This window comes from Manduca sexta, chromosome 12 (genome assembly GCF_014839805.1).
Source record: "Manduca sexta isolate Smith_Timp_Sample1 chromosome 12, JHU_Msex_v1.0, whole genome shotgun sequence".
In the NCBI taxonomy this organism is placed as follows: domain Eukaryota; kingdom Metazoa; phylum Arthropoda; class Insecta; order Lepidoptera; family Sphingidae; genus Manduca; species Manduca sexta.
Window position 1 is genome coordinate 11,817,898 of NC_051126.1, and position 14,799 is coordinate 11,832,696.

At 35.8% G+C, this 14,799-nt stretch overlaps 1 protein-coding gene across 1 annotated transcript in view; it reads left to right on the forward strand.

Annotated features, from left to right (window-relative positions):
* Positions 1–332: 332 nt before the first annotated feature.
* The window catches only part of LOC119189104 (leucine-rich repeat extensin-like protein 3), a 158,011-nt gene continuing 143,544 nt past the window's right edge, over positions 333–14,799 (forward strand). The window contains exon 1 of the mRNA XM_037437928.1: positions 333–838. Coding sequence (XP_037293825.1) covers positions 333–838 — 506 coding nt within the window. The remainder of the gene's footprint in view (positions 839–14,799) is intronic.

Below are 14,799 nucleotides of genomic sequence, written 5' to 3' on the forward strand. Positions count from 1 at the left end.
GACAGCGGCCATCTTGCTCGAGGACGCACTCTCGCCTCGCCCAAGAGTCGAAGCTCGATCCTAGGGGCCAGCAAAGCTCGGGCGCGACGAGCCATGCGTCGCGTGTGAAACATCGAGGCGGGCGCCCTCTGAGGCTGCACCGCGCCGATATCGATCCGGTGGCGTCATGGCGCTCGCGAAGTGAATGCGGACATCGGCACAGCGCCGCAGCCGCGAGCGAGCGGAGCGCCCGGCCAGTGATAGTGTCGAAGCGGGCGCGCGGCATGTGAGCCGCGGTGCGCGCATCGGTGGCAGGAAGCGCGGGCGGCGGCGGGCCCGGCTGACCGCGCGCCATGGCCGAGGAGTACGCGCGCTCCCCGTGCGAGCGCTTCCCCACGGCGGGGGCGTTCAGCGTGGCGCCGCCGGAGAGGCTCAGCCCGCCGCCGCCCGCGCCGCTGCCCGATCGGTTCTCGGCGTCACCGCGGCGGGTGCGCCGGTGCGCGGAGGCGGAGCGCGCGCGCCGGCCGCGCTATGTGCCGCCCGCTGCGCACGTGCCTGTCGAGCGGTATGTGCCACGGCCGCCGGCGCCGTTGCGCCCGCCGCCGCCGGTTTACTGCGGGCTGGCGTGCCGGCCGCCGCCTCCGGCGCCGCGCAAGTGCTGCGGGCCCGCCTGTCGCGAGGATATCGGGGGCTCGCCGCCGCCGGCACGCTATGTGGAGTACGTGGGTGCGGCGGCGGCGCGGCGCCTTGCCTGTACGCCGCCGCCGCCGCCGCCACCCGCGCTGCAGCTGCCCTGCGAGCCCCAAGAGCCGCCTTGCTGCATGCAGGCTCGCAGGCGCCCTCAGCCTCCGCATGATTGGTAAGTACCCCTAACAGCTTTCTGCTTTCATTACTCATAAGATCTATTTCAGTTTGTAAATACTTAAAACGTCACATACGTCATCAGTGACGTAGTGCTATCAACGGATGCGTAAGAATTTAATCACACTGGCCAGCTAAGTAACCTATTTACCTTATCTCTATATATACCCAAGCTCTACGCCAACGAGTTGATTTAGGCCATTAAAAGTATATTACAATATTTAACCAAATCTGTTATTGGTAATCCAGTATTTTGTACCATTTTATGTATTTGAATACAGAACAATATCATAAACCTGAACCGCAAAACAAACGTACTATTTGCTAAAACTACGCAGGTATATTCAGAACACGTCGAACATTTTTTGTCAGATATAATTTGCGTAACGCAGAATCTGTATTAAATATTGGCAGTTATGTAGATTCTAAAAGGATTTTTAATGTATCACAGTGAAGGTTAGACCGGGCCATTATAATTGGTTAATGCCTGCATATTTCGTGGATGGAATTGATAACGTGTGATTGATGACCGGGCTTGCTAACGATCGCTAAAGCGTTCGCATTAGGAAACTACTGATTGGGTGTCTCCCTCGGCACTCTTTAGGGTGTAGCGATATACTTTGTGTATGGAGTATTGATCTTTGTGTCTCTGGGCACCCTTTCTAGGAAAGGTCGTGGCGTTTTGAACTTGCGTGTTGTGAAACTAATCCTCTAAATTCTTAAATAACTGCTAAATACTGACTGAGTAGAGGGCCTGTTAACCTTTTTGGGACTAGGTAAACCGTTTGTAAGTTTCTAAAATATTGTCACTTTGCTGTTTGCAACATACTAAGCCTTTATTATTTTTAAATAACTCCTCAATTTTAACTTTCGTAAATATCTCTTTTTTTTTAAACTTTATTTAAGGAGCTTGGTCGTTATTTCCCGACTATGTCGCTCCGTACGTCCACTTTTACCCGTGCCTACAAAATTTTGATGAAATCAAAATATTGAAATTAAACTAATTTTCGGATTCTATCGCGGTGCTGGTATTTTATTTTCTCCCGACGTTTCGAAGACTTTGCAGCCTTCATGGTCACGGGGGGGACTGAGGTGTTGTTCATCCGTAAAGTCAAAGTTACAATATCTACCTACATTTTACAATTATACAACTTTTTTTAAATTTTTTAAAATTTTAGCTGTTGGTGGTCCGATCTACGCAGAATGAGCTCACAGTGTCTTGAAGTCTGGCAGCCGGTCTTTTGGGTTCCGATTTAATTAAATGTAGAACTGGATCCCAGGCTTGTGCAAGCTTCCAACCATCTTCCCTATTGAAATTTGGATGTTTTTAATTTCAATAGCCTCGCGAATCATCCTAGGCAGGAATCGGTGTTCTTTGGCGAGGATTTGTGGCTTGTCTAGTCGCAGATAATGATTGGTGCCTCCCTCAGAGTGTTCAGCGACTGCAGACTTCGTCGAGCGTCGGTGTTTCACGTCAGCTATATAAAAAAAAAAATACCAGAGAAAATAAAATACCAGCACCGCGATAGAATCCGAAAATTAGTTTAATTTCAATGTCTAACATTCACGTAAACATAAGAAATCATTATGGAAATCAAAATATTTTTTTAATAAAGCCTTAGCCTCTTCTGATACAGGAACCGACAAAAAGCTATTTATGCTGCCCACATAAATATCTCTTTGGGAACATAATTTGGCAGTAACGAACATATTGAGGATTAAACTAATGCATTCTTATTTGTTTCACATTATATTGAGAGTTAAGTGTGCATGAACGATGACTTTAGTATTTGTGTCCAAATTTCAACTTCCAATATTTTATTTAGTGCCTCTGGGAGAAATATTCTCAAGGCTTTTGTGATGTTTTCAAGTCTTAAACTATTAATTTTAAGTTCTATGTTAAACTTTGACTTTGCGTCAGTGAAAAGAAAAACTGTTGTATATATGTTTGAGTATTTTTTTTGCCTCTGACACTTTTGCGACCTAATCGAAAAATAGGTAATTGTTAATAATTATTTTCAGTCGGATTTGCATTTTGAAAATTAGTTGTACATTTTTTTTGAGTATTAACACAGCAATATTAATAATTGTCGCTTGGTTGAGTTTGATATTTTGACACTTCAATTAGCGATGATGTCATATTAACGGAAGCGGAAATCGACGATCGTACAGCAAAACCATTTAGTAGAATTAGTATGGAATTGATGTAACCAGACACAGAATGTTTAATAACGCTCGAAAATTATTGATATTGGTCACATATGACTATTACAGTGTAATTTAATATTTCAATAAGAGACACAGCTTAATATTGAGTACTTTAGGCAATAATAAATTTGTGCAACGAAATATGAAAACATAATCATAGAAATAGGTTTTCAAAAACCTAAACTTAATCGCAAACTAGATTTTCTTAAAGTAGATGTTACTCATTCGAAGTTATACTTATTAGAAGCTATCAAAATCTTAGTTTATAAAAAGAGTAAATGTAGTATAGCCATGTAGGTATATTTACTTTTAATTTTAGATTGTTTATTTAGGCTGCTTTGCCGTAAAGCATTAATTTCTTAGATATATCAAAAACTAGCTATGCCCGCGGCTTGGTCCGTGGAAATCTGTGTGTACTAGTAACTTAAACCTTCCTTAACAATAGCAATATGTTTTAGTAGATACCGTACAAAAATCCGTATAGTAGATTTTGAGAAAATCGATCACGTACAGACAGCTTTTGGGGACTTTGTTTTAGAAGATGTATAGATACATTCAGTCAATTTACATACAACCATAATGCACTATTAACCACAACGATCCTCAAGAATTGCACTATCTTTTAGTAAAAACCGTATAAAAATCCGTTCAGTAGATTTTGAGAAAATCGATCACGTACAGACATTTGGGGACTTTGTTTTATAATATGTATAGATATAGATGGATGGGGGCCGCTTTCGACAGGTCCGTCTGGAAATCTTTGGGGGAGTCCTATGTTCAGCAGTAGACTATATGCGGCTGATAATGATGACAATGATAGATATAGATGTCTTAGTAAACGTAATTTGTCTTAGAATTTGCGTTGAGATCATTCTAGCCTGAACGTTTTTGTTTTCATAAAACTTAACGCCTAATATTTCTTTTGAGTGAAAGTGTGCCTTTAAAATGTTTTCTCTTTTTAAATATGTATGGACTATGGCCGCTAAAAGAGCACGATGGCGCTTTTATTGCTTAAAAGGTAGGTAGAGATGACAAACCACATTCTATGATGGACATTTTGATCTCTGTTTTGGATAGGTAAATCTAAGGACCAATAAATGCCTAGATCATGCTTGTGCATGAATTGTAAATAAAATCGGATACAGCGTGGTTTCACCATTTATGAATTTATTAATAAAAATTTTAACTCTTACTCTTAGTTTGTTAAGATGTTTGGAAGTATAAATTACAACGAATTCGGATAAAATTTGACATTCGCGTAGACCATGTTCTGGGTAATATTGTAGGCTTTCTATGCGATAAAAGTACAAATATGTAAGAATTTTACACGAACGGAGCCGTGAGTTGAATCAATTTTTATACAGGTTTTTTGTTGCTTTGTAATTTAATGTAGGGTAAAAGAGAGTGATAATAGAGTAAGGTAACGGAACAATTGATGGCCTAATTAATTTAATAAAATCTTTTTAAAATCGTATCATGAAGAAATATGAAGAAAAACCGTTGGTTAAATTGCAATTTTACATGCTATAAAAATTAAAATAAAAATACTAATAAGAAATCTTAGGATATTTTTGCATTATAACACAAAAGAAGACACAAACATAGATGATGGGCCCCCATTTGGAACCGGGCTATTATCAGTCACACTATCTTATTAGTGTTACAGAAATATTAAAGAAAATCAAATTTGTTTGCTTGTTATACGTATTGAAAGTGGAGTTAGGGTATTCTACTGTGCCACTATATTCTTGAAGGATGGCAGTCTTTTCCTTGGACCTCTCTTTGTCACTAGTAGAAATAGTTCCTTAATCGTTTTTATTCTGGTCTAATCCCGTATATTGCGAAGTTACGACTTTTTCCTTCGTACACCTTTTTCCAGCTATTTTCCCTATGATGGTTCTCAGCAGGTAGTACGTACAATATCTCAGGATCAGGTCGAGGTACGACACTTTACGCTGATTGATGGTGTTAACTAACTGTGCTGTTTGCATTCGGGTCAGGACTTGTGTTAAACGTCTGAGCAGTCCGACCTACGCGGAGAATTCTATGACAGGTTCATATTTTGAAGTTTTCGATTGTTTTGAAGCCCTTGCACTAGTCGACGGGTGCTAAGTAAACTGTCGTATCTGGAAAAAAATAGATTTTCATACAAAACAATGAAGTTTTTAATGGATTTGGTAGTAAATAGAACCTAATAACGAAATGCTAGGAAAGTGAAAATCTTTTTTTTTCAGATACCATAGTTTACTTAGGAGCCATCGTAGAACTCAGGTCTCGCAACCATATAAAAATATAGGCAAATGTAACAACAAGAGTATACGGAGAGTAGAGTAATACTCTAATCGTTTTTATTATCTGATTAATTTCATTAATTTACAAGCTGATAATATCGACGCTTCAAAGACAATCATACCTAAGCGACAATCACTAAACTTTGAGCAGAGCGATTAAAGTTTTGGTTATACTAAAAAAAATCATGATGATTAAAATAATTAAGTTGTAAAGATATACCCCCTTATTCATAAACGTTTTTTATCTAAGGACGGAGTAAAGCTGTGATAACAAGTATGTTTCTCATGTGCCCAACGGCACTGAGAAATAGACATAGGGCCTTTGTGCTTGAGTAATATTGTTGTATCTCAATATTAGCCCTATGTCTACGCACTGCGAGGGCTGTCATGCCGTCAGCACTGAGAAACAGACTTGCTATCACAGCTTTACTCCGTCCTTAGATAAAAAACGTCTATGAATAAGGGGGATAGTCTAATGATATTAAAATTGTCTAACCGCCATTTTCAATAAACGAACTCAATCCGTTTTCTAGATCTATCTCTAAAATGGACCAATCTGAACAAAGTATTTCTTGACATACCTTCAAATGAGTTATTTGGATTCGTTCTTTCTCGGACTCGGATTGAAGATTGAGATTGGGATAATTTATCTACGGCTGTAGGAGATACAAAACCTAGATCAAACAAAGCAGAAAAATCTGGCTATTCCAAATATTTGTCGCTTAGATATGATTACCTGTCAAGTGACGATGTGTATGAGTAACTGACAATATGTGTCAATTATGTATAGGAGTAAGTACACATGACCGCAGCCATACAATACGAATTGCTTATCAGTGATAGCAGTTAGTCGCTTATCACGATAAAGATTGGGCGAGTCGGTAACTGCCTCTAACCACGTTTTGTAATGTTTGGTGTTAGTAATATATCAATTGTTAGAAGTGTTACGTTAATAATAAAATAAGTTATTAATTGCTAATAATGCATTTAGTGTTATAGTGAAATGTGTTGGTGGTTTCAAATAGTGATTTGGAGAAGATATGCATAAGAAGTAAGTGATTTGTCATCATTTTGAGCGGCAGTTTTGTTTTGTTTGATAATTCGCCATTTTTTTCGTATTAACGTGTGAATGATTTTATGAATTAATTAAGAATTAATTCGGAATATCACAGATATTTTTGGTTATTTACAAAATATAAAACCCTTTAAAATAATGACAGTGAATAAAATATGTAATTAACATAATAATAACATTTATCAGTCGCCACTGTCTTTGGGGCACAGTTAATGCCATAAATAACCTTAAATATGTTTTGTATTTGATAAAAAACTTAGTAAAAGTAATAAATTCGTGTATATTTAAATAAAATGATATTCTTACCTTTAATTTTATGTTGTTAGAGGGTTATAATACTTTTTTTTTTTAAATGTTGAGGTTATGTTTACAACTTGCACAGTTGTGTTGTGTTTCTTTTAAACATACGAATGTCATACTGGAATCCCACAGCGGCTGCAGGGACCTTGAGGAAAATTGCGAGGGGATATCTGGGGAAGAAAGTATAGGGGCAGGAGAAGGAATCCTCTTAGGTTAGGAGTAGGGGCGAAGATCAGAAAATATTCGCAAGCCCTTATAGGCCTCAATTCACAATTGGCAACCATGAGGTATATATGGGAAATAAGGTTAAAGACAAAAACTGAATAAATTATATTTAAATTTTATATTTTCGTCTCTCACTTGAAAGGCTTACGTGACAGTCACCTACAACCATAAACTACATAAATGACATAGATAAATATTAAACACGAAGGTTTCTAATAAGATAAATATAGAATATAATATAGATTAATTATTTGTACTTTAATATTGAAATTCCAACACGCCCCCCTCAAAAATTAATCTATTATGAAACCAAAATGAATCACTTCTTTACGATCTTGTGATCTAAAATAACTATTCAAACAAAAATAAAACCAACGCATTCCTTTCAAGTGTTTCTGGGAGTATTACAATATTCATAATGGTCCAACATTTGTTGCGCAGGATTAGGAAAAAACCCAGAAAAAACCTAATCAGACCATTGAACAAGAAAAATAACATAATATCAATTAAATATAAATCAATTAAACAAAAGCATCTATTCCACGCTCATTTCGCCTCTGAATTTCTGGAAAGTGACAACTGGTAACGGCTTCGTGAGTGCATCCGCTATTTGTTCACCTGTGGGTATATAATTTAGTTTTATTATATTTTTCTCAACTTGTTCTCTAGAAAAATGATACTTGATATGAATATGTTTCGACCTTTTGTGACTAGTAGGGTTGTTTGCAATACTAATACAACCATTATTGTCTTCAAATATAATTATTGGCTTATCAATGTCAATTTTTATGCTAACTGCTAGAGATCTTAGCCATAAAGCTTCTTTTACAGCCTCAAATAACGCCATATACTCAGCCTCAGTGGAAGAGACTGCAACTGACACTTGTCGCTTGGTATTCCAAGTTATAGTACAACTGTCAAACATTTTAAATAAATACCCCGTTGTACTTTTTCTATCATTGACATCACTACCACCCCAATCAGAATCTACATATCCAGTTAAAATATTAGTGTAATTACATTTTTTAAATGTTAACTTCAAATGTATTGTGCCTTTTAAGTATCTTAATACTCTTTTTAGGCACTTCCATAGATCTTTATTATTTTTGTTACTATATCTGTTCAATATATTAATGCTCGTACTTAAATCTGGACGAGTACACAACATAACATACATTAAACATCCAATAAAATTGCGACAAGGAGCATTAAACTCACTATCGATATTTAACGCTTTATAATCAAGTTTATTTTCTAAAGGTGTGCTTATAGGATTACAATTGGACATATTAAACTTGTCCAAAATTGTTTCAATGTAAGCGCTCTGGTCTAATGTAATTTTATTATTAAATCTTGTTATCTTAATGCCAAGAAATAATTTTATTTCATTTAAATCAGTCATTTTAAATTTACTCATGAGATATTCTTTTAATGCATTTATGTCATGCAGATTGGCACACACTAAAACCAAATCATCAACATATAGAAGCAAATAAATATTTTTATTTACGTCACCCTTATCTAAAACATATATACACCTATCTACCGATGAATTTTGAAAATCTCTCTCTAGAAGAGACTGCTCAAACGTTTGGAACCAACATCTAGCTGCCTGTTTTAACCCATATAAGGCTTTATTTAATTTACAGACATAATTATCTTTATGAACAATACCTTCTGGAACCTTCATATAAATTTCTTCTTTTAGTATTCCATTCAGGAAAGCAGTTTTAACATCCATATGATGGACTAATAAATTAAATTGATTTGCAAAACTAATAATAAATCTAAAACTAGCTATACGAGCAACAGGTGCAAATGTTTCATTATAATCTGTAAGATATTTTTGGCTGAAACCACGAGCAACTAGTCTGGCCTTATATCTTATAGGTCTACCAAATTCATCGTTTTTAATTGTAAAAATCCATTTACAGTCAACAATATTTTTATCACTTGGTTTAGGTACTAATGTCCAAGTATTATTTTGTAAAAGTGAATCTAGCTCATCCTTAATCGCACCCTCCCATTGAATTCTATCATCCCGATCTTTAATTTCACTAAACGAGGTAGGTAGTTGGCATGTAATTGATTGAGCACATAACAATAAATCATCTGAGTTTTTAACAAAGTATTGATAAGAAACAGGCGGACGGCCTTTTAGTCTATCACTCCTTCTTAAACCAGAATTATTTTCTGTGTTTTCATTATCGCACGTCCTTTGTATATAGTCATTGTCACTTATGACTATTTCATCCATTTTAGAACTACCTGCTTTAGGATTGTCTATGTGACGAGACTTTAATTTTACTGATTTTAGCCGTAACTCATGTTTATCAGTTTCATCATGAGAATTTTCAAGTTCATTCTCTTCAGGTCTTTTACCAGGTTCGGCCTGGCTGAAACAAGGCTCATCCATAATATGAGACTTTGACCACACTGATTTTGGCACAAGATCAATATCATCAGCTTTATCATGAGAATGTTTAACTTCATTCCCTTCAGTCTGCTGAATAGGCCTAGACTGCATAAAATTAGTCTCATCTACAATAACATCCCTAACAGTTACATATTTTTCATTTTCTGTATTCCATACTCTATAACCATTTGCTACATAACCGACAAAAATTCCCTTCCATGATTTTTCATCGAATTTCCGTTTCATCTGTTTATTATGAACGTAAACAGTAGAACCAAAAACTTTTAAATATTTTAACTGTGGCTTTTTACCATGCCACATTTCGTATGGTGTCTTAGGTATCGACAATGCCCGTGTAGGTACTACATTTATTAAATGAACTGCAGTTAAAACTGCATCCCCCCAGAAAACTTTCGGTAACTTAGCACCGTGTATCATAGCGCGGGCTTTCTCAGTAATTGTTCTAACCATTCTTTCTGATACCCCATTTTGCTGTGGTGTTCTAGGCACCGTTAAGTGATATGAAATACCTTTTGAGACACAGTAATCTTTCATTTCGGTGGATAAATATTCGCCGCCGTTATCACAATATAAGTATACTAACTTCGAATTAAATTTAGTTTCGCTTTTTGCAACAAAATCTTTGAATACCAGAAACACGTCAGATTTATAAGTTAATAGGTATGCAACACAGTAATGAGTAAATTGATCAACAAATAATACAAAATAATTTTTATTGTCAACAGTAGAAGGAGTGATTGGACCACAGACGTCAGTATGCACGATATATAACGGTCGTTTAATGTAAGCTTTATTTTTGGTGTCATTAAACGGTAATCGAGCCTGTTTGCCATAAATACAAGCTTCACATAAATTATCACTAGGAGAAACCGTTTCAATCAATTTAAAATCATCAAACATATTATTATTTCTCAATTCTATAAATTTTCTTTTGCTGATATGACCTAAACGTTGATGCCATAACTCATAACTATTATTATTATTGCATACTTGGGAAAAAGACAGATTCGGTTTAATTTCGAAATCGAGAGCAATCAAATTATTAATCGGCTTACCTCGCATTAGCACTCTACCATTCTTACTAATGCTGGTACCTCGCTCGTCAAAGATAATAGTCATTCCAGCACGCTGCATTTTTGAGACAGAGAGTAGGTTGTATGGTACTTCTGGACAAAATAGCACATCTTCAAGTACACCTTCGACGCCAGTGTTACTTATTACTTGCAGACTTCCCTTTTTAGTCGCTGAAATAAATTGGTTGTGCTTAGCAACCGATATTTTTAACGGGACAGTTAATATTGAATAATTAAAGAAATACTCTTCCCTGTTTATAATGTGATCAGATGCTCCAGAATCCAATAAAAATGTGACTATATTTTTTTCATTAAAATTACCCTCAACATTATTGCCCGTCATAAAAGCAAATCCAGAATAATGGCCTTGTGATGTTCCATCCTGAGTTAACTCTATATTATGTAAAGTTCTTGGCTGATCAGTATGCTTTTGATTTTTCTGTTGATTTAATCTTTTAAAATAGTAGCAGTCATTTTTAACGTGTCCTTTTCGTCCACAATGATAACACCTTAAGAGAGACTTTTTCGGCTTAAATTTATTATATCTTTGATTGTAATTATTTGACTTCAAATTTTTAAAACTTTTTGATTGGACTTGCAATAATTTACTGCTGTTATCATTATTTTCGTTGCGCAACTTAACCTCATGATCTAATAATCGAGTTTTAACAAAGGCAAGTGTCAAATTATCTTCGGATAATGTTTCTATTGCTGTTATGACACCATCGTATGTATTCGGTAATGTTAATAATAAGTGTGATACTTTGTCAGTTTCTTCCAGCGTTGCACCAGCAGCCAGCAATTCGGTAATTAGTTCATCAAAAATTGTGAAGTGTCTTACCAAAGGAAGGTCACCTTTAAGTTTTAAACTTAACAACTTTTTTCGCAATGCCAACTGAGTTGCGAGACTTTTCCGCTCATATATAATATCTCTTGCTGAGGCATCTTCTTCAACGAAGCCAAGAAATGAATCTGCTAAATATTCAACAATTATACCTTTTGCTATTTGGTTATTTTGCTTCCAATTTTTACAAGGTATCACGGGATCTTCATCAATAACTTTAATAACGTCCATTTCGCTTAGTAAAGCGCGTATTCTAAACTTCCATACGCTATATTTTTCTCCATTGAAAGGTTTGATATTTCGCTTGAATTTTAGACCATCCATAATGGCGACGAAATTTTTCTTCGATAATTTTTTTTTTAAATAGCAAATTTAAATATTATTATTTTATTATGAAAATAACTTTAACAAGACTGGAATTAATTTTAGAGTTAAGACTGGGCCCATAACCTATGGGAAATAAGGTTAAAGACAAAAACTGAATAAATTATATTTAAATTTTATATTTTCGTCTCTCACTTGAAAGGCTTACGTGACAGTCACCTACAACCATAAACTACATAAATGACATAGATAAATATTAAACACGAAGGTTTCTAATAAGATAAATATAGAATATAATATAGATTAATTATTTGTACTTTAATATTGAAATTCCAACAGTATACACACTTTACAGTGTGCCTAGGGCCACGGCAAATGTCCCCCCGTGCATGGGCGTACATTTGGTGTATAAGTATTGCCTCGGGGGAGAGTTATGTTGTGTAAAGTTAGGTTATTTTATAATTTATAAAAACTTCTTTGCTATTTCATTGGTGTTTTTATACGTATATTGTATTTACATGTATTATATTCGTATTATAGGTTTATCGCGTTTCTGTCCTCGTGAAAGAGATTTTTTCGGGATAAAAGTCCCACTTTATATTTTCTGGGTATAGAATGGAGCCTATACTTTAAGTTAAACCGCTGGCAATATATCAGTGAAAACTGCATCCAATTCCATGCAGTAGTTTTTTCGTGATGCGTGTACAAACAAAAAGACAAAAATACTACAAAAAATGTTTTTTCTTCCGTTACTCTAATTAAAATTTCAATATTAGTTTTTATTCAATATCTACAATGTACAGACATCGGCCTGTTACAATTTTATTATAATATAGATGCAATATAACTTCTTTACATCCACAACCATTAAGCAAAAAAAACGAACTTAGTTCGAATAATGTTATGACTATCAAAGTGTTAGGAAACTTTAGGGTTGTTCAATGGTTGCCTTTTACCGAATCCGACGCTAAATCGGTTCGGCACACTTTCACAACTTTCTGTAATAACGTAGTGTTTATTTTGTACCTTATGCTTTTTATATAAGGATGATAAATGAGCGGACGTGATTAATGCTAGGTGGTCACAGAACAATCAATAATAACCCTTAAGAACGGTATGGGATCTTATGTTTACGCTTGTAAGACATTGGAATAATACTGTTTTTTCGTTTTTTATATAATGATTTTCTCTCGATGTTTCGAAGATTGCAGCCTTCGTGGTCACTTTGGTCCCCAGTAATACTTCCCTATTTATATCAATCGCTCCCAAAATAAAAAAAAAAACATCGCAAATAAATTCCTAATGCGACCATAAAAAACAAATGGATATTCGGACAAAGAGGTCTGTATTATCCCGTGAGGAAGTAAGGTGGGTGATTTATTGATAGCGTTACTGAAAACGTAGCGCAAAACAGAGTAAAGAAGATAAATGAATTACTTATATCGGTGGAATCCATTTAGAGTTGACTGAGTGCTTTCTTTACACACATACACACACAAACAAAACTGTTTTTGAGGCGTTATGATATGTCCATTGCCTTAAAGAAGGCAATGGATTGTTTGTGTGTGTGTAAAGATCACGCACACAAACAAAATTGGCGTTATGACGTCATGTTCTTCTACTCATTTAAAAAGTTTTACGGTAACCAGCGGCTATGCATCCCTGATATTGTCTACGTGGTGGTGGTGTCTACTTACCATCGGGTAGGACGTTATCTCTTCTGCCTTTGTAGGTAATAAAACAGATACACTTATGACTTCCATCCCTGAAGTGGTTGGAGAGGGCGCAACTGCACTCTTACCATGTGTATTCCCTCCTATTACATGTTAGGGGGCAGGGGGATACAGGTTTTCCTTACGCTTGTATTGAATAGAGAATGTGGTTTATATTTTGTGATATTTTCATAATTACCAACTATACGATTTCCATCCCTAAATATAGGTTTCTGTCAATGATTTATATACCGTTAAGAGTTTTAATAGTGTGCGTTATTTTTTAATATAGTTTTCAGCTTGCTGTATGTGAAACTAAGATCCAAAGCCGGTCAAAATTTCTAGCTAGACAAAATAACGTTAGTTATTATTGGTAATTATTTGTGTTTACGATACTTATCATATTATTATGAATTGCGGCTTCACCTATGTGATGGTTCTTTTTTATAACTAAACTTTCCTTTTATTCCCCATTTTACCTTTTTAGGCGATGAATGATCTGCAATGTCCTCTTCGGGCTCATTTTCGCCAAATTTGCGCAAACATGCTTTTGCGATTTCGACTGTACCATTAACCGACAATATAAAAACCTGATATCAATTTGTGTTTAATTCGCAACTTCCATTTGGCAAATAAGATTATTTCCGTTCAAACCTGTATGCGGGTGCGTAAATAGATTAGCACAAAGACTCGCAAATGGCCGCCCAGATTTACGGTTAAACGTTTCCTTTATCTAAGTGTTATGTATCAGCTACGTATTCTCTATTTCACTGCTGGGCTAGATAAACATAACAAGATTAAATGTTTGGAAATATGTTTGTTTTTTCATGTACTTACGTTTAAAATGTTTATGGATTTTTCGTTGAGTTTTAGGTACATAGTAAGAAATAATACGAAATTAATAAAGACATGAATATTATTATCTAATATATGTAGTATATCAAATAATTCCTCGTGAACGACTTTTTTTTGTTTTTATATGCGTACGACAAAGTTACTCCACTGAACCTGATGGTAAGTGACGTGGAGTCCAATAGAATGTCGACTGACGATAGATGATTACCCGTTGGCAGTCGACACAATTATGCCGGCCTGTTGGAATCGGATATACACAGGCTGATTCCGGAACGCGACACACTTATGTAGGCTGCTAAGGTGGGTTTTAACACGGGGTTTATACGGTTGTCGCTATCCGGTCGGAAATATAACATATCCTACCACCAGACTGTTCAACGTATTTTCAGATTTCTAGGTATTACATGTATTATGTAGAAAGTTAACTTTCAAAAGAAAAATGTCTCTCATATACTTTCTGCGTTTGACATTTTTCCTGGAAATTATTTGCTCTTTGAACGTGTCTTATAACCTTAACTAGTGACCCTGGAGATTTAAAAATCCTGGTAACAAATTTTATTCTTATTCGAACTATTTTCGATTATTTGAAGTCTAATAAATAATTATTACATTATC